The sequence below is a fragment of the Mustela lutreola genome, chromosome 2, assembly GCF_030435805.1.
Source record: "Mustela lutreola isolate mMusLut2 chromosome 2, mMusLut2.pri, whole genome shotgun sequence".
Classification (NCBI taxonomy): domain Eukaryota; kingdom Metazoa; phylum Chordata; class Mammalia; order Carnivora; family Mustelidae; genus Mustela; species Mustela lutreola.
The window spans coordinates 146,006,978-146,031,895 of NC_081291.1; the positions used below are offsets into that span (position 1 = coordinate 146,006,978).

At 41.8% G+C, this 24,918-nt stretch overlaps 1 protein-coding gene and 2 long non-coding RNA genes across 5 annotated transcripts in view; 2 read left to right on the forward strand and 1 right to left on the reverse strand.

Moving 5' to 3' along the window:
• Positions 1 to 11,145: 11,145 nt before the first annotated feature.
• RAP2B (RAP2B, member of RAS oncogene family) lies at positions 11,146 to 13,198 on the reverse strand. The gene has a single exon (XM_059163715.1). The coding sequence runs from the start codon at positions 13,196 to 13,198 to the stop codon at positions 12,647 to 12,649; it is 552 nt and encodes a 183-aa protein (XP_059019698.1). The 3' UTR covers positions 11,146 to 12,646.
• Positions 13,199 to 13,941: 743 nt separating this feature from the next.
• On the forward strand, positions 13,942 to 18,534 carry LOC131824969 (uncharacterized). The gene is made up of 2 exons (XR_009351065.1): positions 13,942 to 17,044; positions 17,868 to 18,534. It is a non-coding gene; the product is annotated as an uncharacterized LOC131824969 (long non-coding RNA).
• A 4,437-nt stretch (positions 18,535 to 22,971) lies between these two features.
• Positions 22,972 to 24,918, forward strand: part of LOC131824970 (uncharacterized) — a 159,578-nt gene continuing 157,631 nt past the window's right edge. For all 3 annotated transcript variants that reach the window (XR_009351066.1, XR_009351068.1, XR_009351067.1), the window contains exons 1-2: positions 22,972 to 23,163; positions 24,598 to 24,660. This is a non-coding gene — a long non-coding RNA (uncharacterized LOC131824970). The remainder of the gene's footprint in view (positions 23,164 to 24,597; positions 24,661 to 24,918) is intronic.

Sequence of the window (24,918 nt, forward strand, 5' to 3'; positions counted from 1 at the left end):
AGAGAGAAAAAGAGTGTAGGGGGAGGGGTAGAAGGAGAGGGAGGAAGAGAATCTCAAGCAGACTCCCTGCTGAGTGTGGAGCCTGATGCTGGGCCTGATCTCAGGAACCTGAGATCATGACCTGAGCTGAAACCAAGAGCCCGGCGCTTAACCGACTGCAGCCCCCAGGTGCCCCAATACTACCGAGTTGAATAAGAGTCTGCCATTCAGAAACATAGAATTCCAGGTGTTCAAATTAAAAAGATAAAGTTATTTAGAAACAAATGTCTAATATAAGAAAACTCCAGTATGTGATAATAGAAATTCTAAGTGTTACTTACTTGTTATTTGTATTATAAGATACCTTATCCATTTTCAAACGATTCAGAGGTGGGGCCATTAAAAAGCAGTTTCTTAATTTTACCTTAAATATGATTAAATTTGGGGCACCTGGGTGGCTCCATCCAGAGTCTCACTCTTGGTTCCAGCTCAGGTCTAGGTCCCAGGGTCCTGAGATTGAGCCCCTTGTAGACTCAGCCAGAGTCTGCTTGTCCTTCTCTCTCCCCCTCTGCTCCTTCCTCCACTCACTTTCTCTCTCCTTCTATCTCTCAAATAAATAAAATCTCAAAAACACACTAATTTTTTTAAAAAAGATTTTATTTATTCATGAGAGACAGATAGAGGGAGGCAGAGGCAGAGGGAGAAGCAGGTTCCCCACTGAGCAGGAATCCCAATGTGGGGCTCGATCCCAGGACCCTGGGATCATGAGCTGAGCTGAAGGCAGATACTTAATCATCTGAGCCACCTAGGGTGCCCTATATAATTAAATTTTTATATTAGTTTTCTCATATCCATTGCCTAAACCAAGGCATACCTGCATTTGGGAAACCAATGCAAAAGAAAGGGGCAGGTTTATAACAAAATATACTAATTTCCCAAAAGTTCTGTCTGGAACTCTTTTGATTTTGTTCTTGACAACTTCACAGAAAATTAAGTCCCATGAACACTATAATAGCATTGCTATTCCAAACTATAAATTTTCAGGATTAATGAATAAAAGAACAGGTCACAAGTTTTCATTCTACAATGTTTGCTTACAGTTGATGCAGAACATTGAGATATTCTAACTTTTCTGGTCATTGAACCTGTGTTTAGGGTTCTGTCAAAGCTACTTCCTTTCCCCTTGTGACTAATTCCTTCCTTCCTTCCTTCCTTCCTTCCTTCCTTCAACTGAGTGTTGATTCATGCCAGCCTCTCTTCTAGGCAATGGGGATAAAAGGATGAATCTTGACCTTACAGACTTAACTTCTAGTGGAGGAAATCAGTAATAAAATTCAGTGATAAAAATGTGTATATTAAAGGCACAGATGGATTCTTATTCTTGGTACAGTGCTTATTAGGTGCTCAATATTTAATTGACTGTGAATGCATTCTTTATGGTTTACAAATAGTACAAAAAGGATAATGAGTTAAATATATATTTGACTCCATCATCTTATATAATACAGTATTCTAACTAAATTTTCTGATAATTATTTTTTGAGACTCTAAATTATTTTTTGAGACTCTAATCAGTTAAGAAAGTTCATTCATGCATATTATACGTCATAAATTTAAACATACATTGTAATATAATTATTTTTTCCTGATTCAAAATGTAAAATATTATGGTTGAAATCCTAAGTAAATCCCTCCTCTATTGCTTAGCAATCCTCCTGTTCTCAAGCTGCAGATTCTACAAACACAGCATCAATCTCCACCTTCCTCCACCTTCTATTCCCAGAAACCACACACTTAATCTAAAGAAAGATGAAAGTTAATTAGAGTTATATTGCATATATTAACCATGGCGTGAAGCAGAGAGTTATGTAAGAGAGTAAATTATGGTTGCTATAGGAACCATAATTTAGTATTTGGGGCAAAAGCATTAACTCTATTCAGGTCAACTATATTTTGAAGAATAATACCAAGAGAAAAATACTCTGAAAGATCAATTTTTTAAATAACAAACTTACAGAGATTTTATTTTCATTCTAAAATGCATATAAAGAATAGCCAAGAAAATATTTGTTTCACAAATTGAATACGGAAATGAAATTTCAGTGGCACTGATATTTGACAACAATCGTAAAATTCCTCATTTTCTCTACTATATTCCTTGTTTGTGTCCTACTGCTTAGTGATACTGGACTCTATACAAAGTTTGTATTCTGATAGTAGAAATATAAAAATCAGGTTCCTATAATCTCTTTAAGTTCTGGTATGTAATACTTTAAAATACATTTGGAAATAATTGCAGACAACAAAATCTGTTCATATTCTCTGGCAAATGAAAGACTGTGTTTTTAATAGTCAAAATGGTCTAGACTTGGGAAGTCAGGGAAAAAAAAAGAATTTGGATGGTCAGAAAATTTTTGTAATGTGAAACTTGGTGATTCTCACTGTGTGGCACTATGTTATCATTTTCATCAGAGAGTTTTTTTAATTGCATGTTAAAATGACTAAACAGAAATAACTTTCTAGGAGGCCAATATTTTGTTTCTTTATTTCTAGTGTATTATTACTCTATACAGTATCCAAAATTGTTAACAGCAAAATGGCACTATAGTCCCCCTGTGCATGCATTTTTGATGCTTCCCTTTGGCTAGTACACATCCATTTTATTACTTGTAATTAAGAGGGCAAATATTTTGCCCAAATCACCACCACTATGATAAATCCAAACAACTGCTGTATGACTTTTGGATAATTCACATGCATTTTTTTTTCTATTCATAAATGCTACTCCTCTGAGGAAAAGGTTAAAAAGAAAAACTGTTAATAATTTGCTACAAAATGTAAATGAGAGAGCCTTCATGATAGTACTTTAAGAAATAATTGCTATTTTTTTGCAAGTAGTCAAATGGTAATTAATCAAGGAAAAGGGTGAATTTCATTTCCATGGAAAACACTGCATTGAAAAATTATTCTAAGCTTTAAAAGGTAAACACAAATTATGACATTGTAAAAACATCCTACACAATTAATTTATGTGTTTAAATTTATGAATACATATATTTTCTTGGCTACTGTCTACTGTGATTCATAACAGAATATTTCTCTCATTACAAACTTTTTAATTAGAAAGAAAATATAATGCTCCCCAAAGCCAATAAAAGCTGGAGATAAGAAAAAAAAATGTTGCAGAACAGCACAGATTATAAAAGAGGAAAATGAGTATAAGAAAAACAGGAAATTTAGATAAATCCAATCTGTTTTCTCTATCTTAACTGTGATCACATTGCCAATTGAATCTGATGTTTCCATTTTCAGTTCAAGATACTGCAGAGAATGAAGTATTTGTATCAACGTCATTTATTCTAATATAATTCTTAAATTTGAGAAGCACGTTCAAGAAGTCCCCAAATCACTCATCCACTTTCACCAAACAATACTTTATACTGTACCAAATTATTTCATTTACTGCCTACCTTTCTTACAGAGCCTCTTCTGGCTGATTAGATAGAGGCGTTTGATGGGGCCTGAGTCGGTTCTCCCTCAGTTGCACAACTGTTACATCTCCTACTTACTGGGAACGCTAGATTTCCAAATGTGCCCGGTATGAAGTGCAGAATCACAATGGTCTTACCCCTTGGGTGTCTAATTGTCTGGTTGCTTAAAGTTGTTAGGGGTATACTGCACGGGTTTTAAAATAACTATTTCATTTAAAACTTAAGAACAAAAACAACCCTGTCTGGTTCAGAATAAATCAAACATCCATGGTCACTGAGTTAATTCCGCATTAATGAACTTGCTGACAGGATGTTTAATGCTGTGTTTCAGGGGCTGGCAGCCACAGCATCTGTGCTGGCCGGAGACTCCCGATTCCAGAGGCACTTCATTACAAAGCAATCACCACTGCCTCCGCTGTCCCCTTCTTGACAGCCTGGCTAAGGGGTTTGGGCACAGGTAGGTGTGCGCAGTTAACCAGCGGGAGTCCGCCCTGGACAAACTCAGTCATTCGTTCTGAAGGTAGCTAAGAAAAAGGAAGGAAGGAAAGAGAAGAAGGGAATGGGGGAGGGATCGGGGAACTGTAAAAGGCAAAATAAAGACGGACAGGATGCATAAAACACATCCTTTCCCCCCCAAAGTGAGGAGTCCAGATGTTGCATGGGGGCCTGGATAAACAGGGGAGAGATTGTGAGGTGAAGTGGCAGAGGTTGAGTGAGGCTGAAAACCTCCCAGATGTCTCCTAATGCAGGTTTAAGGGACCCCAGACAAACTCAAACACTCTTGCTCTTGACCTCCCTTTCAGGAGTCCTCCTGTACATCTAGGTCCCTCTACTTCGTCATCAGCATGCGCTAAATTGCTCTCTGACTTTCCAAGTTCATCACCCCAACCAAAGCACACCTTCCTTTTAAATCATAGTCCTTCTCCTTTCCAATAAATCTCTATCCCTGAATACCATGTTTTTCTCTTATGTGTGGGTTTAATGAGCTGACCAAAGTGATACATCCCAAGCACCAGGGAGAACATTGGTATTTTAGTAGAAAAGCATTAACTATAATGCTCTGGAATAAGGGAAGGTTTTGTTTTGTTTGAATCTTAGATTTCACAATAGTTTCTCAGAGTAAGAAAAAGTCTTAAAAGTTTACTATAGGTTCGACCTTTCTTTCCTTGGATTTATGCCTGCCTCCTCCATTTCTACATGGTCAAGTCCAGAGCAGAGGTTCTCAACCAGGGGCTTTTCTGCCCCCGCCCCAAAGGAAAGATTTGGCAATGTCTGCAGATCTTTCTGATTGTTGGCTGGGTTGAGGGGCTTTTATGGGCATCTAGGGTGTAGAGGCCAGGGATGCCACTAAACATTGTCAGATGCCCAGGACAGCAGCCCTCCACAAAAAAGAATGATCTAGCCCAAAATGTGAATAGTCTTGAGGTTATGAAACCCTGAATTAGAGTCAAATTTATTACAGTAGCATTATCACGCCATCCCATAGACTTCTTCACCCTTGGCTGGTAGCAGAACCAAGCCTCAGTAAATCCTGAGTCACAATGAATCACACATTTGAACACGAGGAAATGCTCTGTACTGGAGGAACGCAGGAGTGGGGTGTGGGCTGAGGAACAGGTCCACCTCATCCCACCCCGCACTTCATATCCCTCTCAGCTCCATCACGCTCTGCCCGCCTGAGCAGTGAGGGTACCAGACCGCCGGCCGAACGCTGCCCAAATGACTAAGGAAAATATTTTATCGCCCTTCCCCCTACTTATGCTTCCTTGGTAACACAATAAGTGCTGATTTGTACAAAGATGCACGAAAAACAGTTTTGTTCTTTGGATTAGGTTTTTGTTTGCTGTAGTCTCTGCCATTGAAGGTAAAAGATTCTTTAAAAAAAAAAAAAAAGAATGCATTTGGGCTATACCTCATTTTTTGACCTCTGCTCAAGATTAGTGAGGAAGAAGAGCTGGTCTGGAAATATTTTTAGGCAGTCCCAAGTACATTAAAATGAATATTCCTATGAATAAATTCACTTTTTAAAAACTTCGTTACTTTTTAAAATGAAGCACAGAGGCTATGCCCAAGCACAGAGTCTATGCCCAAACCTAAAGGTGGTTATCTGTTGAGTGGGCAGCTTTAACTAGTTGGATCTGTTTCAGTCTGGACTTGAAACACAGCATGAAAAAGACTTCTCTCTTTACACTAGTACACAGAAAACACATTTATATAGCCATTAGGTAATCAGTTCTTAGATTTTTTTTTTTTATCAATTAATACAGATTACATTTGTAACAGAGACAACCATTTGCATGAACCATATGTGGGTGAATGGAATGAGATACAAAAAGAAAAGTAACAGATACTATGACAAAATGAAGCTAAGTAACCAGACTCAGAGGAAAGAACTCCAAACTCAGGCCTTTTTCCACTAGATGATAAATAATGTTGAAATCAAACTTGGAAATATACTTTTGCAATTCTCTTACCCACTTACAATGTAGAGTGCAAAACTATCTAAAATATATTTTCAAATATATGTTGTTGACATATATGTTCATATAGAATTATACTAGTACAGATCTCTATAGATGCTCTTTTCTTGAATGAGATTAATTCAGTATGTTAGTCTTTAAAGAGAATGTTTAAAAATATTATATTAATATGTATAATATTAAATAACATTAAAATATTCTGAATTCATGACTAAAACCAAATTTTGAAAACTTTTTATAAATGGTCAGATAGGTGTAAAATATTAAGACCTTCACTTTCACTATAAAACTATAAGTAGTAAATTTGTATCTCATAAATGGTTCTATAATCAGATTAAAAAAATAAGCAGTGAAATACCTTCAGATGAACAATTCTGCTATCTCTGCCGTTCTCTAACTTACCACATTTTGAAAGTATGTTAATTCAGGAGATAGTCTACATAAAACAGTCACTAGGGATCATCTTGCAAACAGCCGGACATTAATAATTACAACTCCCTTCAATTTCTGTGGTTTTACAATCGCTATTACTATTACCTCGTACAGCTTTTCACCCAACACTTCCTTCTCAGAGCTGATTGCCTTCTTCCAATAAGTACCAAAGCCATGAAAACCAGAACCTTTGTATAAAAGTACTATAAGCTTAGCAAACTTAAAGCATCTGCTTAATTCTTTGGCACACTCATTTTTAGAAAAGTATCTCGTACAAAAGAGATATCTTACCCTGAATCTTCTTCACATGAAGAACCCCCAAAAACTGTATGTCCGCAATTGCTTCTCTTTTTTTTAAAGAATATAATCTAAATTTTATTTTCCTTTTTTCCCCCTCATTTAATTTTTTTTTTTTAAACAGTGAATACAAATCTCGTGTTTTTTCCTCCATTTTCCCCTCCTTCCTCGGACATGAAAATATGGAAGCAACCTGATCTCCTGTTTCTAAATGTTCAGTTTTAGCTAACCTCAAAAAGGAAGTGGGAAACGCACAAAATTACAGAGTTTCACGTGCAACAAAACAACTATTAGTTACTCAAGCCTCATGGGATCCATTTTTTATTTGCAATATCAACAAACCTTTAAAAGTTCCAATTCTCAACAAATCTACCTACTCTATTTGCCTGCCAGACAGACCCGTAGTATTATATTATACTAGAAGGTGTATGCAGCTGCATTTTTCCAAATCCTCCTTTTGTTTAATACATGCTATTTTCACAGCTTATAGTGATAAAAGGACAGTACTGTTACTCCTTTGTCTGGCTTCCAACTATTTAAGCATTAGTCCTTACACAACAGCTAATAGTACGTGCTCAACAAATGCTTACTGAATAACGAATAAATCAATTTCAGCTATGTTTACGAACTTCCACTGAAACATATTCTTAACAATCAAGAAATAATTTCAGGCCATTTTGGGGCACCTGTATCCTAGAGGCATCAATAATCTTTCTTTTCTATGAAAAAATGTGTGTTTGTTACATTTGCACAATTAACACAAATAAGCCAACGAAACATATTCAAACCTCTGATTAAATTTAGCTACACATAATTTTGTCAGATAATTCATTTAAAACACCTTGCTCAGTCAGTTGGACAAAAAGCACGCAATTTCTTTTCTCTTCTAAGAAAGCATTTCTTCAAAAATTTCTGTTTAAAACAAAGGAAGACTACAGATAGCTGTACCCTCCAGTTTACAAAACAGATTAACACTCATTTTTCTAAAAGATTAAGATGCGTAAGAAAACAAGATGTGTGGCACGTTTGTGGTATGGGCTGTCCCAGAATGAATAACTGTGTAACCACAGGACACTGACCAGATTCCTGGGAAGTCCAGCTAAGAAACTGAGTGTATGTATTTACATACACACATATGATACATGCATGTGCTTACCATGACCTGAAGACTTAAATTCTCTAATTTGTTCTGTTTGTTTTGTTTTGTTTTTGTTTTTTGTTTGTTTGTTTGTTTGTTTTAAAGAATTCTTGCTGGGATATGTGGAAAGTTAAAATCCTTGCTTTTAAATCTTGAAACAAAGGGAAGACATACACTAAGACATTCTTTTCAAAATTTTTGAGTGGAAAAAAAAGGTGATTCTTATTATTTAGGCCATGATCCTTTCCTTCCCATTTTAAAAGTCAACTTCTGAAGTTAACACCGGATACCACAGCCAAAACTGTTCACATAATAATGTGAAGATGATTAAATACTCTAACTACAATGTGTCCATACCAGTTCACCACACTCCACAGTTTAACAGTCTGATTGTAAATGGTCTATGCCCTCTTCAGCTATAAATTTCAATCAAGATTATTTTATGACTTTGTGGTAGGTAGTACTCTAAAATGTGTGATACGGGCCTGTGTCCCTAAATATCTATGTGGCTCTTGATATAGTACTTATTTGGAGTTTGGACTATTTTATTGGTTTTCAAAGTGTGGTCCCTAGAACAGCAACATCAATGTCACCTGGAAACTTGTTAGAAATAAAAATCATGAGCTCATACTGAGACATACTAAATAAGAAACTAGAAGGCCCAGCAATATCTGTTTTAACCTCCAGGTGATTCTGGTATGTAGGCAAGTTTAAAAACCTCTGGCTAGATAATCCTAAAGTCTTCTCAAACCATCAAAATCCATTATTATTAAATCAAATATATCTTCTGAAACTAGCAATCAAATGCACCCAATTATTCCTAGTTATCTGAGTAAAATCTTCTAATAAAAAATATCACATTCTATTAGTAGTTTTTAGACATTTGCTGCATTTTCACAAGGACATTTGTATTAGCAAGCTTTCCTAATTAAGTGGACAGTAACAAAAATCAGAGATCATTTTAACTTATACTGGTGATCTCTAAATTAAATCTTTGTTTCCTTTAGAAGTAGGTGGCTTATTCCAGCTATTGTGAAAAGTAAATATATACTTTGGGTGACATCTTGCCTCTGTCTCTCAAGGTTGGCTGCTATGAGCAGTGTTCTCTCACTTTCCCACCCTACCTGCGAGAAATACTGAACTTTGACTCAAGAGGTGCAATCACATGCTGGAGAAAACATTTATGAAACTACCACAACAGGCCAAAGAAATGAGGCATTTTAGTATCCCCCACCCCACCTCCAAAAAAAAGGTTAACTAGTCAGGAAGCAGGAAGCCGCACACTTTTAAATAATTCTAACCCCAAGCTGATCTGGTTCTAAAATGTGATTCAGGGAAGTCTATTTCTATAGTTAACAACCCAGCAATTGTTTTATTTAAGCCATAAATCCCAAACATGACAATGTTAGACTTCCAATGATGGTATCTTCCATTTTTCTAAGGCTCTTACTAAAGGACAAAAATAGACCTTTGAAATGACATAAAGCTTGGAGGACAGGGACCAAAAGGAAAAGCTGTTAAAAAACAGCAGGGGCCAAGTTTAAAAGTTAACTTTTGCTCTCCAAGATAAAGGTTTCTTTCCCACCCAGTTTCTGTTGGGGCAGGTGATTGCCTTATAGCAAACTCCCTTGCTTCCTTTAACACCCTCAAATCAACCCAACTTTTCCATGGAAACAAATGCTCCTATCTTTTCACACCATACTACTACAAAGGGGCTCTTACTGGCCAAATAAGCGGACATATTCTTTAAAACAATGCCCTCAATCTCTCTCAATTTTGTCAAGAAAATAATGGAGAAGGCTGCAAAACACAGAACTACTACATTTCTGCTCCAGGCACACAAACAAAATTGCTTTCATTGAGAACCCAGAAAGCATTTATTTCACAGTACTCAGTAAAACCATATTAAAATCTTCTGCCCTGGCATCTCAGACCTATAAAGTATTTAGTCATGCAAGTGAATAAATCCTCTGTGAAGATGATTAATGGACCCATCAGCCTAGTTCATTTCCAATTTGCCTTTTCAAATGTTTTCAAGCTCCTTTCAGGAGTATAGACATGTCTGAAGTTAGTTTGATATTTGGCAGCACTTTATGTCAAAAGGTTTCAAAAAACCAAAAACATAAACAGAAAACAAAAAACAAAACAAAAAAACAAAGCCATAAGAAACAGTCACCAAATGCCTTTTTAAAAAATCCTTCACATAGTACTTGGTGTAAGTCTTCAGAATTTTCAACACTTAACATCTATTGAAAAACTAAATTTACTCCAATGCAAAACTTAATATTTGCAAAGACATAAACTTATTTCTCTTAATTTCTATATTTATCATATACATACTGCCTTTCAACTGTGTGATTCTAAACTTACATGAGCTCAAGAATGAGAAAAAATGGCCATAGGACCATCACAGGCCAATTCTCTATTCCTCCTCCATGCTGGAAGAGTGGCAGGTCACCTGGGCAAAGGACCCATTTTAAGGCAAGATGCTAATAGCTTTAAAGATGCCTCTGGCCTGTAACTTCTTTTGGCTTCCCCAACAGAAGACTTCACCTACACTTCACACAGCTGAGGTGTATCACGTACACTCTTGATGTACAGTCATATACTTTCTTTTATTCTACAGATATACTAGTAAAGAGGCCCTTAACTGAAATAAAGTAAGAAGCAGCAGCTCACACTGCCTCCTACTGTTAGAAGGAAAATTTCATGAGGTCAAAATGGTCCACAAATTGCAGCTTAATGGAAGTTGGGGGTTCATCTTCATTTTTTCTTTCTAATATCTATTTCCAAATCAAAACCTCTAGTATTAAGATTCTGCAACCCATACAAATGTACTGCAGAAAACAGTACTGGGTGTGACTTCAGGACTGAAAATCATCTTCAAACCTATTTTTGACTTGATATACGATGTAATTAAACAGAACAAAACATTGGGCGGGGGGCGGGGGGGGGGGGGAAGAAAAGTTAAAAGCTCTTCCCTGCCTGGTCAGGAGATTGGCGACTTCACCAAATCTAAGGCAGTAATAACAGTTGGTTTCTACCCTTCTCTACCCACAGTGAGGTAAACTGCTCCCTGTCAGCAGAACAGATTCAATATCCCTCCTCTTGTAGTTAAGTGATAATGGCCATACCCCCAGGGCTTCCTAGACCTTTATAATTCCCCCCACACACACACATTTAAGGAGTTGGAAGTAATGTCACCCAACTTGTCACTGAGGTTTTTCTGTTGTGGGCATCAAGCACCTGCCCCCATCCACCTCAGCCATGATACTGTATTAAATCACTGAATATGAAACACAGAAACACAAACGATAGTTTTGGGTTTGTTTCTTTAAAAATGACATTTGTATTAAAAGTCTTAAAATGAAGAGACAATGATTAAACGCGTGTCTGGAATTAAAAATTACAGTTAGTTAGAATTCTCTTGGTACATCACAACAGTAAAATTTTGCTCTTTGCTTCTGGAGGAACACCCTAGAACTGATAACCAAAAATTAAAAAAAAAATAATAAAAAAGGGGAGCTAAATACCTGAACATTTGAACAAAATGAAGCAAAATAAAAAAGAAAGAAAGAAGGGGGGGGAAGCCCATTGCAAGACATGGAAATTACATTTTAAAGGCTGGAAATAATCAAGAAATTCACCAAACAACAGGCCCTATTGTCCTGGCTCCTTCAGGAAGATTACAGAAAGGAAACTAGGAAGTGGTTTGGGGAATAGCAGATTCTGGGATATGGTGGGAAGTTCACAGGTTGGCACCGGCTGAACAGCTGAGTTTTGAAGGCACTCTGCAGACACAGGGGTGCTGGGGGCCCTGAATCACATTTTTGAAGTCTTTGTACTGTATTTTAAAGAGCTAGTCATCAAAACCTGTCACTGCCAACCAAAAAGAACAAAAAGCTAAACTCAAAAAAAAAAAAAAAAAAAAAGAAAGAAAAAGAAAAAAATCACACACACACACAGGCACACAATAGTACACACAAAAATGTGCAGATCTGTAACATTTTTTTTTTCACAGCTGATTAAAAAAAAAATACTACCGTTCTCCCCCAGACTCCCCTTTGATACAGTAGGTAAACAAAATAGATTTTTTTTTTCCCACAAATATCAGCAGACACTTTCTGGCACCCCACACTGTATTGGCATCAGTGTTTACAGTCCCAGTTCAGATGTGCATACTTCAGATTGGATACACTGTAACAAGAATCCAACTTTGCATAGACATCCTTAGAATCACAATCAGTCACAGGGCTGCCCTTCCAAGCTGGCAGAAAAGGAACCCCATCTTAATTTCCAGCTACTCCTGGAAAACAAGGAAAAAACCAAAAGTTTCTTCCTTCCTCCTGCTCCTTCATTTGGTTCTCCCGGACTTCCTTCCAGGTATTTAAAACTTGCAACTAGAAAAGGGTTGTTGGGGGGGGGGGAATCCCCCCTCCCTTTCCACCTCCTCCTCGTACTCTTCCTCCCCACCCCATTTTTTTTTTTCCACGCTGAAACTTTCGCTTGCCGGTGTCAAGCTGCCAATACAGCGCCCTAACGGCATTTAAATGGGGGAAATATGCGTCAACCAAAATCAATGAGAAACGTACATGCTTCCAAGAGCCACATTTCCACCGGGTGTCGGATGGTGAGGACGGGACACCCCTTCGGACACGGGACGGAGGCAGGGGATGCCGGCCGCAGAGGCCAGCCGGGCTCCCGGGACACCCCGGCCAATGCAAAGTCGTCTCCAATCTCAAAGCAAGAAGAGAAATCACATTTAGAGAGTCGGGTGCGTTTGGCTTTTGTGCGCAGAGCGCGGCCGGCGCGCGGCAGCCGCGGGCGCCTCAGAGGATCACGCAGGCCGAGCAGCAGCCCTCGTCGCCGTTGGGCTGCGCCGCGTAGTTCATCTGCCGCACGATCTCTGCGAACAGCTCGTCCACCGAGGCTTTGTTTTTGGCCGACGTCTCCATGAAGGGGCAGCTCCACTCCTCGGCCAGGGCCTTGCCCTCGCCGTACGAGACCTCTCGCTCGCCCTCCAGGTCCACCTTGTTACCCACCAGGATCATGGGTACACGCTCGTACCGCTTCACGCGGATGATCTGGTCCCGCATGGGCTTGATGTCCTGGAAGCTCTGCTGGTTGACGAGGCTATAGACGAGGATGAAGCCCTGGCCGTTCTTGATGTACAGGTCCCGCATGGACGCGAACTGCTCGGTGCCCGCCGTGTCCAGGATCTCCAGCACCGACGGCGACGAGTCCACTTCAATCTCCTTGCGGTAGAAGTCCTCGATGGTGGGGTCGTACTTCTCGATGAAGGAGCCCGTCACAAACTGCACGGTGAGCGCGGACTTGCCCACGCCGCCCGAGCCCAGCACCACCACTTTGTACTCTCTCATGGCTCCGTCGGCGCTCTCGCCGCGCCTGCCGCGGCCCCGTCGGGGCTGCGCGCCGGAGGAAGCCTGGGTTTGGCGGCTGGGCGACTTCTCCTCTTCCTCAGCCTTGCGGGAAAAACCTAGGAGAGAGCGGCTAGGGAGCGCGGGGCTCAGAAATCACCAAACGGGGGGCCGGGGACCGGGAGCCGGGGGCCGGGACGGTGAAGGCGGCGGCGCGTCCCTGGGGCGCGGGTCCGGGGCCCCGCAGCAGTCCGCGGCGGCAGCGGCAGGCTTGGCGGCGGACCGGGAGGACAATGCCGGCAGCCTGTGCGAGGCGACGGTTGCAGCTCTTCGGTGCGGCCGCCCGGGAGGGCGAAGGGGTGGTGGCGGTGGGCTGCGGAGGTGGCTGCTAATTGCGCGCCGGACAGGGACGCGCGTGGCATGAGTCCCCGTAGAGCGTGCGCCCACCGCCGCGGCCCATCGCCCTCTCTCTCCCGCAGCCTCCGCGGGGCGAGGGCTTCCTACTCGCCGCGCGCAGCCCGGCCCTCCCCGCCCCGGCGAGCATGCCCAGTGCGCCGACGGCCGCGCCCGCCTGATCCGCCGCTCCTGGTTTTCCCGGGGACCAGGCGGGGGGGCGGGCCCGAGGGTGGGGCTAACAGTTTTGAGTCTGGTGGCGAGGTTTGCGAGAGGCTCTAATCCAGGAGCTGGTTGAGAAAGGTACGGGGGTGTGTAGGTGATTGAGGGGTGCTGGAAAAGCTCAGGTGAGAGGATGAAGGTGTGGGAGGATGGTGTAGGGCGGTGTAGGGCGGTGGCTCTGCAAGCAGCGTGTGGGCGCGGAGGGCCGCTCCCGTAATGGGTTGGGCTGTGTTCTTGTGGACTCCCGTTATCAAAAGCTTGTGGACTCCACTCTCCGAGCCCCCAGCGAGTGTGCGTCTCCGGGTCGGAGACCCCAAGGGCATTTGAGTGCGAGAGCAGTGGGTGGAGCATCTTTGCCCACCCACGGAGCAGCTTTTTCTAAATCCTTCACCTCGGAGACACTACTGGGCCTTCTGCGGCCACTCTGCCTGCAGTTCAGCTCCTCGACAAAGAAAACAGGAACTCAGGGCTGAAATCCTGTCCCGACAGGGGAAGGGGTAGCCTCTCCTGAGCGGAGCTCTCTGGGGCTGGGACTTGGCGGGTCCCACCCACGTCCCTACTGGGCTGGGGCGGAAACCCGGCGGTCGGATTACAACCCGATCCAAAAGTCGTGGCGGCGCCCGCAGCTAGTCAGGGCATGCTCAGTGGGCAGAACAGGTTTTCGGGCTTAGAAATAGGAAGCTTTTGCACCACACACCCACACCCCCACACCCCAGCTCAAATTACCTCTCCCAGACTCGGGGCCCATTGGTTCCGGGGCGCAAATCTCACACCCCTAACTGTTGTTTCATTGGCTACCGCCAAGGTTTTACCAGTTTGGGTTGCTTCATTGGCTAAAAAGTAGCCTCGGCTCATGATTGGTTATTTATAGAGATTGAGTTGAGAGGCGGAGGCACAGCTGTTCTTTCTCTGCTGCTCCCCCCGCCCCCTTCCTCCCACTTCCCCAACCTAGTCGTTTTGAAGCTCAGAGTGAAAAAATAAGAGGAATTTAGGCGGAGAGCTCAGAGCTAAATATAGTTCTTTGTTGGTGTTTTCGAGAGAGTCTGACTTCGCAGTGCCCAGTCACGACTGTCCCTTAACGGGAGCAGAAAGGTCTAGTTGCAGTTCTTGGTCCGCAAGCAGCAGCAAAATGTCCAAGTTGTTTTTGCAGAGAGGGAAGTGGGGGGACTAGGGTGTGGAGATGGGCCACTTTGAGTTCGTGTCACCCGGAGGGGTGGGGGAATGCCCAGGCTTGCCCTTATTAAACGTCTCTTCGTTTTGGGCGTGCAGTCTGCACATTTGGCTGGGCTCGCACTCACGGGAGGTGCGAGGGAGATGTCTCGACTTGCCCTGAGCCTCCCTCCCTCCTCGCGGAGGAGAGATGTCAAGACCTGTCAGAAGACTCAGCGAAGTTTGCGTGAGCCCTAAAGTGAAGTGGGTAGGAGGGGACGGAGCTGCGTCAACCCGGGCTCCGAGTCTTGCCTTTTTTATCCGATGCTACTTCCCACTCCCCTTGCGCATCACACAGACGAACCAGGCTGTGTGCTAACGTTTGGTTTCCGTTCCTTAGTCCCGCCGTGACTCACGGCCACGTTTGCGAATTAACCTTTCCTGAGCTCCTGGCTGTAGCTCAGAATCTGCCGGGCGAAGTCCCCCGTCGTCCGACCCGGCGGGACATGGGCGGGGTGGGGTGGTTGGTGCCCATCCCTGCCCCTAGCCTCACTATTTAGTGGAGAGAACGGTTTAACCTTGACTATCAGCGAGCCTGGATATAACTAGGCTTATATAATTCTCCAGAAAAGCCTCTCAGAGGCGCATTCACCTAATGCAGCTGAAGAGAACCCCCGCAACATTTACTTACCCAGCATTTAATGCCTGCCAAACGTTTTACATGTTTCATGTACTCCACATAATACTTATTACATGTATTTTAAAGATAAAGAAACTGAGGTCCTGGGATGTTGGTTAACTTGCTTGCCATTTCACAGCCAGTGAGTGGCCAACGTAGGATCCCAGCCCAGGTGTTTCTCTGCAGAACCTGGTTTGTGACTAAGCCATACTACCCTCTCACAAGAAAGGTCCCGGATTTTCCTCTTTCTTAGGTTTGGTCTTCAGGTAGTGTGATCAGACTGTCTCTTAAACCCAAGGGATCTCTGCTCTGTGGTTCTCCTTTTCATAATGCCCCCTCCCATGCAGTCAAGGAACCTGAACCCTCTTCTAGACCATGCTCCAGGGAGTCAGAATTCTGGAATCCTCACCCAGAGAGTAACAAACCCTCCTCCAGGACTCGCATGGGCCTCTGAACTTAGTCTTGTGTCCAAGAATGGCTTTTTGTTGGAGTGTGGGCAGTGCTTGGACTTGTGGCCTGAGGTGCGCCCTCCCAGGCACTTTGGGCCCTACCAGGTGGGGGAAGAGGACTCAGTAGCATCAGCTTCCCCTTCACTGCCCCTTTCCAGCCTCCTACTTGGAAGAGTCCCAGAATTCATGATTCTCACCTGGCGGTCCAGATTCTTGTAAAGGAGGTATTTGTCAGAGTGGGAGGATAGATCGATTATTTTGTTAACAGTTCATTCTCTTGATTTATAACTTAAATACTTAGATTACTGCTATGTGGGCCTCTCTTTGTCCTCTTACTAAGAGGGGTTCTCAGTATGACAGAGTAGAAAATGCTTTGTCTTTTACAGGTCTTGGTGCCTAATCTCAAGAGCTGGGATATCAGTTATTATCTACAGGTTCCTTGAGCTCTCCTGACTTTAGTTTCCTGGTCTATAAAATGGTGATAATAAAATTTGCCCTACCCACCTAGCTACATGAAGAACCTTGGAGAGAATCTAGTGACCAAACCCCTCATTTTGCATCAGAGAGAACTGAGCAGAATTAGAACCCTGGTGTCCTAGCTGTACTTTGCATGGTGCCAGCCTGTCCTCGGGGATAATAATTAACAGATAATGGATGGAAACATGCTTTTAAAGCTGCAGTACCCCATAAATGCATAGCAATTACTACCCTGCCCCAGGTAGCCCGACAGCCCCATCTAGAAGATAACCACCGTCAGGACTTCAGTTAGTCATGTGGATGGGTGTTACTGAATCTTGGTACGAGTACCAGAAAGATGCCACCTTGTGAATGCTTTCTGTTAGGGATTCTTCGGTAGTGATTTTTATTACATTCAGGTAGTCTCCCACAGAAAGATTTGCACCAGGGCTTTGGACTTCAAAATGAAGTAAGGACATTGCTGATGCAGAAATTTTTAAGGTTGGTCACTTCCTCCTATGAAATCTGTTAGATGTCTTCGCCTCACTTATGGCATGAATCATTATCTAGCCTTTACCATAATTATTTACACATCTGTGTCTTGTCACCCAGCACCGTGTGAATGCCTTGAGGGTAGAGTCCATACCTAGCTTATCTTTGGAGCCACTCTTGTCCCTCATAACATTTAGTACAGTGCCTACATGGGAAGCCCTCCATCAGTATTTACTGATGAATATATGAATCACATTTTATTTCTTTTCCAAGTTCCGCTTGTAGTAGAAGATTATATTAATCCTTGGTGTGACATAACACTTCCTGGATCCTTAGAAAAATGTATACTAATGTTTCAGTCTCCCTGAGTCATAAAAATGACTTTTAAGATCAGCAGAGTCTACCCTTATTTGGGTGAAAGCACAGAATCAGTGCAATCTTGAAGAAAGATACCAAAGTATCCACTGGATAAACCCTTTCTCTAAAGACGACTTAATTTTGCACATAACATGAAAAGGCATTTCTGGAAAACAATCTAATGTAAAAGTTACCAGGTAAGGACTGCTTAACCATTGACAATGTATGTTGCATAAATGAATGTACCATCCCTTGGCCTTTGCTCACACAGTGGGACTGCTGATCTTCTGTGACACTGAAGTTGGGTCTTCGAACAGTTAGATGGTACCTGTCCTTTATGTTTATAGAAAGTAGAGGTTTATTTCATCATGTTTGTAGTTTTAGCCGATGCCTCCTCTGGGTAGATATTTTAACTAGTGTTTTTTTAAGGTTTCATTTTTTATGGTCCCATTTCACTTTGCTTTTCATTTGAAAGGAGGGCATCAGTAAAGATGGAGAGATTGAAATCCAAGCAATAGGATGTCAGCTGAATGGATGTTTCTGAAGAGAGGACGGAGGAGGAATCTGAGGACTCTAGTGGGATGGCCAAAGACACATCCTTTCTCTCCAACAGTCAAGAAAAGCCGAGAGAACTGAACTGGAGCTCAGAGGGTGAGACGCCGAGAAAGTTCAAGCTACAAGCAACCTTCTCTCCATAAACAGAAACGGCAAGACACCTGCGGAAGGTTGGGAGGGCAGGTGTGGTCTTGGGAATCAGAGTAGAAATGAAACTGTTTTTAACAGCGTCTGTGTGGTTCGCAGTGTGAAGTTGCTAAGCTGCTAAATTTGGTTTCCATGAATCTGTGAAGATGCCAATTCTGTGAAGACGCCAATTCAATTTTTTTTTTTTGAAGGGTCTTGATAAGTCTTCTGGTCAGATTCTGTTAAAATTCCTGAGAGCTATCTTGGAACACTGAAAAAATAAAATAAAATTTTAAAAAATTCCTGAGGGCTTTGTATCAACACATACAAATAAATAATTATAAAATTAACTCTGTATCTCCCATATGCCAACCTTAGTGAAAATACACACAAACCACTGACTTGTGATGAAAAGTTTCATTACTCATGGGAAATTAAATGAACTCAATGAAACGGTCTTACCTGTGTGGTCTCTTGAGTGTTTCTTTCTGTTGCACGCTAAATTAAAATAAAACCTTGAGTACATAACCTCAGAAAATGAGTCATTTTGAGTAGTGGAATATTAGTCTAGAAAATGTTGTACTTGTGTAGGGGGTTCTCTCACAATAAGAAAAAGTTATATTATTTTTATTAGATAAGTAGTATATGTTTACTGTAAGGAATTAATGTATAAAAAAAGCAGAAAGAATAAAGTGAAAATAACAAATGACCCCCCAAAACTCCCTAACTTTTTAAATAGTTTCCTATTTTATTGTCTTTTATTTACATATTTATTTTATAGTTTTCCATTTTATGCCTTTTATTATAGAATTACTTAAAATGTAGAAACCAGTTCTAGTTTTCTCGTGGCTGTTTTAACTTCCAGCTTCACGTAGTCTACAGCCAAGAAATTAAAAGTCAAATAAGACAAATATTTTTAAGAACTTATCAAAGAATTTTCCTCTTTTATGTAATGGGTTTTGATGGGAGTATTTGTCTCTCTCCTATGTTCAAGTAACCCAGGAAGTTGTTTTCGTCACGTAGTCCCTGAGGACAGCCTGGTTTGGGGTAGTCTGCCTGTTTGTCCAGAAGGTGTGATGAAGCATGTTCAGGTTCATGACCTCTGGGCCGCAGAACACAGCAGCCTGTCTGCTCAATTGACCAGTGAATCAAGGGCTTCAGCTGCATTCTCCCCACTGGTTTTGTCTCTCTCTAGAAATGATCTTCCTCTCTGTGGAAAACAGTGCCCTTTGATGTGTCAGCACCATTCAGAGCCCCTCAGTGACTTCAGCATCATTAACACATTTGTGCTTTCTTTGTCACTGTGCACCCAGGCTTCCAACTCTTTTGCCCTAAGTTTTCCCTGGGGCTTATAAGAAATCTGCCCCTCACTCCTTCTGTGTGTCCTACCGTGTTTGGGAACTGAATTATTCTCAAGCTCGCAAATTCTTTATCAGGAAAGAGGAAAAAAAATACTTTTGCTAACATGGTTTAAAGGCTGAAATTTTCTCTCAACCGTTCTCTGAATAGAATACCAGGCATAAGCAACATTTAAAATTGTATATTCATTGTAATAATGGAATGGAAATTTCTGAAAATTACATGTCTGATAAATCTACTTTCTCATAGAGCCTCATATGTAGTTACATTTCCTATCTTGAATAACACGTTTTCTATAGGGTGACCCAGGCAGTTAATATTTGGTGGCTGGAAGATAGAAATAACATTCACAGACACCACTGTATTTCCTCTGGGTGAGCTGAACAATTTCGTAAAAACAGAATTGTTTTGTTATCCTTGGGAAGCCTATGGTTCTGAGAAGATCCTTCATTAAATGTAAAAGAAAATGCTGGGAAAGGGTTGGTTGGACAAGCAAGACTATCTTTGACTCTCCAAGCATTATTTCTACTCTAAGCAACAGGTAACCACTAGGATGCTTTGGGACTGTGCCAGGTAACTTCCCAAATATGAAGCAGTCTATTTTTATTCTGTTTAATGCAGATACATTTTATTAGTGATAAAGCTACGAGTTAAATTAGGCCAACTTCATAAGACTTTTACGTTTCAAGAATTACAGCTTGAGCCTAAGGTGGTTTCATTCTAAGAGGTGGGCAACCCAGGGGAGAAAGGTCCCAGGCAGCAAATGAGACCAGCGAAAGCATGCTGTTGTAAGAGACTGAGGTACCACTGGAGAAGAAAGGGAAGAGATTGTTGAGGCTCATAAATGTGATGCAAGGAGAGCAGGAATAATCAGAAAGATCTGTTCAATGTAGCGCTCACCTCTCGGGTTACCCCTTGGGGCTGCCCTGTTGAGACTCCCTAATGGAAAGAAAAGCAAGTGCAATGGAGTAGCAAGGTCTTCAGACCACTGCGATGCCAACAGCGTTTGGCCCACAGCTTCTGCAACATTTGTTGCTGGGGCCTACAGTTTTGGCAGCTGCAGCCACTACAGAGGGTCCTGGGTGGACTTCTATAGCAGCGCATATCTCTTCAGTGGATAGCCACAGAAAAAATAGTCACTTTCGGCATTGTCACGGCAGTTGCGGCAAAGACTTCAATATAATGAGCTGACACAGGAGCAAAGGGAATAGTTCAAACCATAGAGCAATCAGGGAGGCTGGTCAGGGAAAGGTCAGAAGAGACGCCCATAGAAGGTTCCAGCACTATTTGCAAAAAATTAGCTTCCCACACTGTTGTTAGAATCTAAGGAAAAATAATAATTATAATACACATTGTTGTGGCTGTCATATCCCTCAGTTGGCATAATGTAGGAATTTAGGTTACGTGGCAAATTGTTTAGAAATAAGTTTTCTTAACAAGCCACAAAACTTTTCTAACACCCCCTCTTTCCCTTAGGATTTGCTGATCTTATTTTTAACATCTCCTAAAGTTGCCTCACACTGAAAGAATTAGAAATACTTATGGCTGCACTTAACTGGAAACCCAACTAAGGGATGGAGAGGCCAAAGAAATAAAAGGTTCTTTCTCACATAACAAGAAGTCTGGAATTGGAGTTCTTCTGGATGTAGTTCAACAGCTCAGTGAAGAGAAATCAGACCCAGAGATCAATCTGCTTTTGTGGCAGGAAGAAGGTGGGGCTGGGAGGGAGGAGCCAAGGATGCAGAAGAAGGACCTTCTGCTTTACCATGAAGCAAAAGCACCAAGAGACTTCCCTTTAAATTTCCCTGACCAGTTCTGCACTGCATGCTCTTCTAGTTGCAAAAGAGCCTGGGAAGGGTGCCTGAGTGGCTCAGTGGGTTAAGCCGCTGCCTTCGGCTCAGGTCATGATCTCAGGATCCTGGGAAAATTCCCATTTAACCTTTCCACCTTTTACAGTGAAGGAAGACAAGAGAGAAATAAATAAAGAATGGTCTTGTGTAAGTCAACCTAAAGTGTTTAAGCCAAACATCAGATCACTCTTCTGAAACTTCAGATTTTTCAGGCAATTGAATTTACACATTATTCTTTCATGCCTGTTCAATCAATATTGGGTGAGAGGTAAATACAATCCTTTATTTGTTCATTGAAAAAAATCACATTTAAAAATCCTTATTTGTTTTCAAGTCTGGTTGTGTATATGATATCATGCTTTGGGTAACCTAACTTTGGTTTACACAAAAATCTGCAAACAAAACAAAAAAAACCTTTTAACAAAATTAAATCTTTCATGTCCGGCAAATCCTATGCAGTAGAAGGAGCATTGGAATTTTAGACTGACAGGCATACTTCCAAATTTTGGCTCAGTCACTTCCTAGATGTAAAACTGGATGACCTATTTACCTTCTGTGGTAGGCAGTCTCCAAGATGGCTTCCACTGTTCCCACCTCCTGAATAGTCCCCTCTTACACTATTTCAGTGTTGAACTGTGTTACCAATGGACCATAATACAAGTGGTGGTGTAAGTCTTCTAAGATTAAGTTATAAAAGACTGCAGGTTCTGCCTTGGGTTGCTCTCTTTGCCTCGTCTTCAGGACACCCAGGCAACAGTGTGGAGAGGCCCATGTGACTAGGACCTGAGGTTCTTAGTCCACCTGCTGTGAGTAACTGAGGCCTGCCAGTCGCCCAGAAAGTGAACCTGGAAGTTAGTATGTTCCAGCATTCAGATGACTGCTAGGCCAGCCACCAGCTTGAGGACAGCCTCATCAAAGAATCCAGAGCCAGAACCATTCCACTCAGCTGCTCCCGGAGTCCTGACCCTCAGAAACTGTGAGATAATAAGCCTTCCTTATTTTCAGTTGTTAAATTTGGGAGTAAGCTGTTGTACAGCAAAAGGTAACTAATTGAACTTCTTTAAACTTCAGTTCCTCATCTGTATAGTGCAGATATAAATGGTTATGAGGACAGTATGGTGTCCTATGTAAAACTGCCCAATGCAGTCCCTTCAACATAATAAGGACATAGAAAAAAATTAATATGACAAATATTATTTGTTTGTAATCACTCTTCACAATGTTTACCCTTTTCAGAACTCCTTTTTATTTTAGATTAGCGGTGTTTTTTAAAAACGCTTCTGCCTTTTGCTTTTCCTTAGTGCTAGCGCGGAATGCATGCTGTGGAACAAGACTGGCTCCATGGTGTTGCCTTAGCACTCTACCGCACCGGGGATGGTTTTGCTAGTTAAGGTCACTTGTGTTTAAAAAAAAAAAAAAAAAAAAAAGTCATGTGTGTTTAATGACTGTCTCTCCCAGAATGCTAACCTGTAGTGTCTGATAGACCTTCAGTGGGTTACCAACCAAATAAAACACTGCTGTAAATAGATCCTGTCTTCTACTAGAATACTTCTGGTTATTTTATTTTGTTTTTTAAAAGATTTTATTTATTTAGAGCGAGCGCATGCGCTCGGAAAGGCTTGCAGGGGGCGGGGGCGGGGGCGGGGGCGGGGGCGGGGGCGGGGGCGGGGGCGGGGGCGGGGGCGGGGGCGGGTCCCAAGTAGATGGGCTGCTGAGCAGCGCTGGAGGCAGAGGTGAACTCAAGACCCGGAGATCCTGACCTGGGCCAGGAAAGCAGACTAGACGCTTACAGCTGAGATACCCAGGAAGGCCCTAAACTTCCGGTGAATTTAATAATCACTCAGAAAATGCAGCGCCAATCACGGATATACGGAGTACAGGGTAAAAGTGACTGCCCATTGTGTATATATACCACATCTTCTTGATTCATTCATCTGTTGATGGACATCTAGGTTCTGGGGGGAGGGGGTTTGGGAGAAGGGGGTGGGATTATGGACATTAGGGAGGGTATGTGCTTTGGTGAGTGCTGTGAAGTGTGTAAACCTGGTGATTCGTAGACCTGTACCCCTGGGGATAAAAATATATGTTTATAAAAAATAAAAAATTTAAAAAAAAATATCACCTCAAAAAAAAAAAAAAAAGTGACTGCCCACCACACACTCCGCAGAGTATCTAGTTTTTCTCCGCTTTGTCTCCAGTCCTCGCTCCTTGGCACTGCCCCATTCGTGTCTGATCACAGACGCCAGGATCCCAGCACAGCTGCCACCAACTTTGCCGCACAGCCTCAGGTCGTCTCTGCTATTTTTCCTTTTCCTTTTAAAAAATTACTTTCTTATTTCTTGTCTATACTACTTCCATTTTAAAAAAATCACACTCATTTCTAGTCTATGCTACTATTACACTTGAGTTCATGCGCACCGTAAGAAGTATATGTGAGCAATATAAAAATGTATAAATCACACAGATGTGTGCATATCCATATAAATGTGTGTGTGTATAATTAGAATACTTTTTTCCCTTGGCCAACATGGCATGCTGGGGATAATTTTTGGTTTCTTGAACAAACTTTACTGTCATCTCTTGCTAGATGCTCAGGGCCCGCTTCTTTGCCCCAAAGCAGGGTTTGTTGTTGCTGTTGTTTTAGCATAGGTCTATTATGCCCTGCAGTATTTCTAAAAGTCTGAGAGTTCTGAAATACTGGTTTCTAGAGAACAGAGATTTTCCTGTGGTATTATTTATAGGTCCCAAGCTCCCGCATTGTAGTTACCAATAAGTTCGGCCTCTCCCTTCCTGGCCCCTTTGCTCCCAGTCTTGCTTTTCCCTTCTTATCAATCAATCCTGAGTAATGTAGTAGATAGAGCTCATCGCAAATGTAACTGAGAAAATGAATGAATCACGATATGAGGATTCTTTCCTTCAAAATGTTGAGTGAAAAAAGCCAGACACAACCAAATACATACTGTATAATTCTATTTATCTAATGTTCATAAAAAACAAAATTAAACGATTTTTTTTGTTCTTGTGCAATTAGGGAATAAACTGTATAAAGAAAATAAAAAATAATGGTTAGCACTCGGGAGGGATACTGCATGTTTGAATGTGTTAGAAAATGAGGGTTGGGGACAAGAAAGGCTGCATAATTTGTGGAACCTAATATAAAGGCAGGATCCTTTATTCAAAATTATCAAGAATTTCAAGATGCAGCAGTAGAACACTAAGGCTAGAGAGGGAGCCTTGGACCCCCACGAAGCCAGCTCTGACTCAGGAACTTGTGGGATTCTGCGCTAATGCTTTATTTTGCTTTTCCCCTGGTAGGAGAAGAGTCACACCTATAGGAATTCGTTTCACAAAAAAAGCAAGATATCAAACATTTATAAGGTATGTGCTTTTCTGTACATTTATTCCATTTTACAATGTTTAAAAACTGTGAAAAATAAAAACAAATCGGAACTGCTCAGAGCACTTCCTGCTCCCAAACCTATAAGATGGTTTCCCATGGATGAGAAAGCCTGTGGCCGGATGCTTTCCCCTATATCCTCATTGTTACAGGCTCAGCTCACATGCCAGCTCATCTATGAAACATCCCCAGTTTCTTCCTTCAGGATTAACCATTTCCTTCCCTCCGCTCCCTTCACA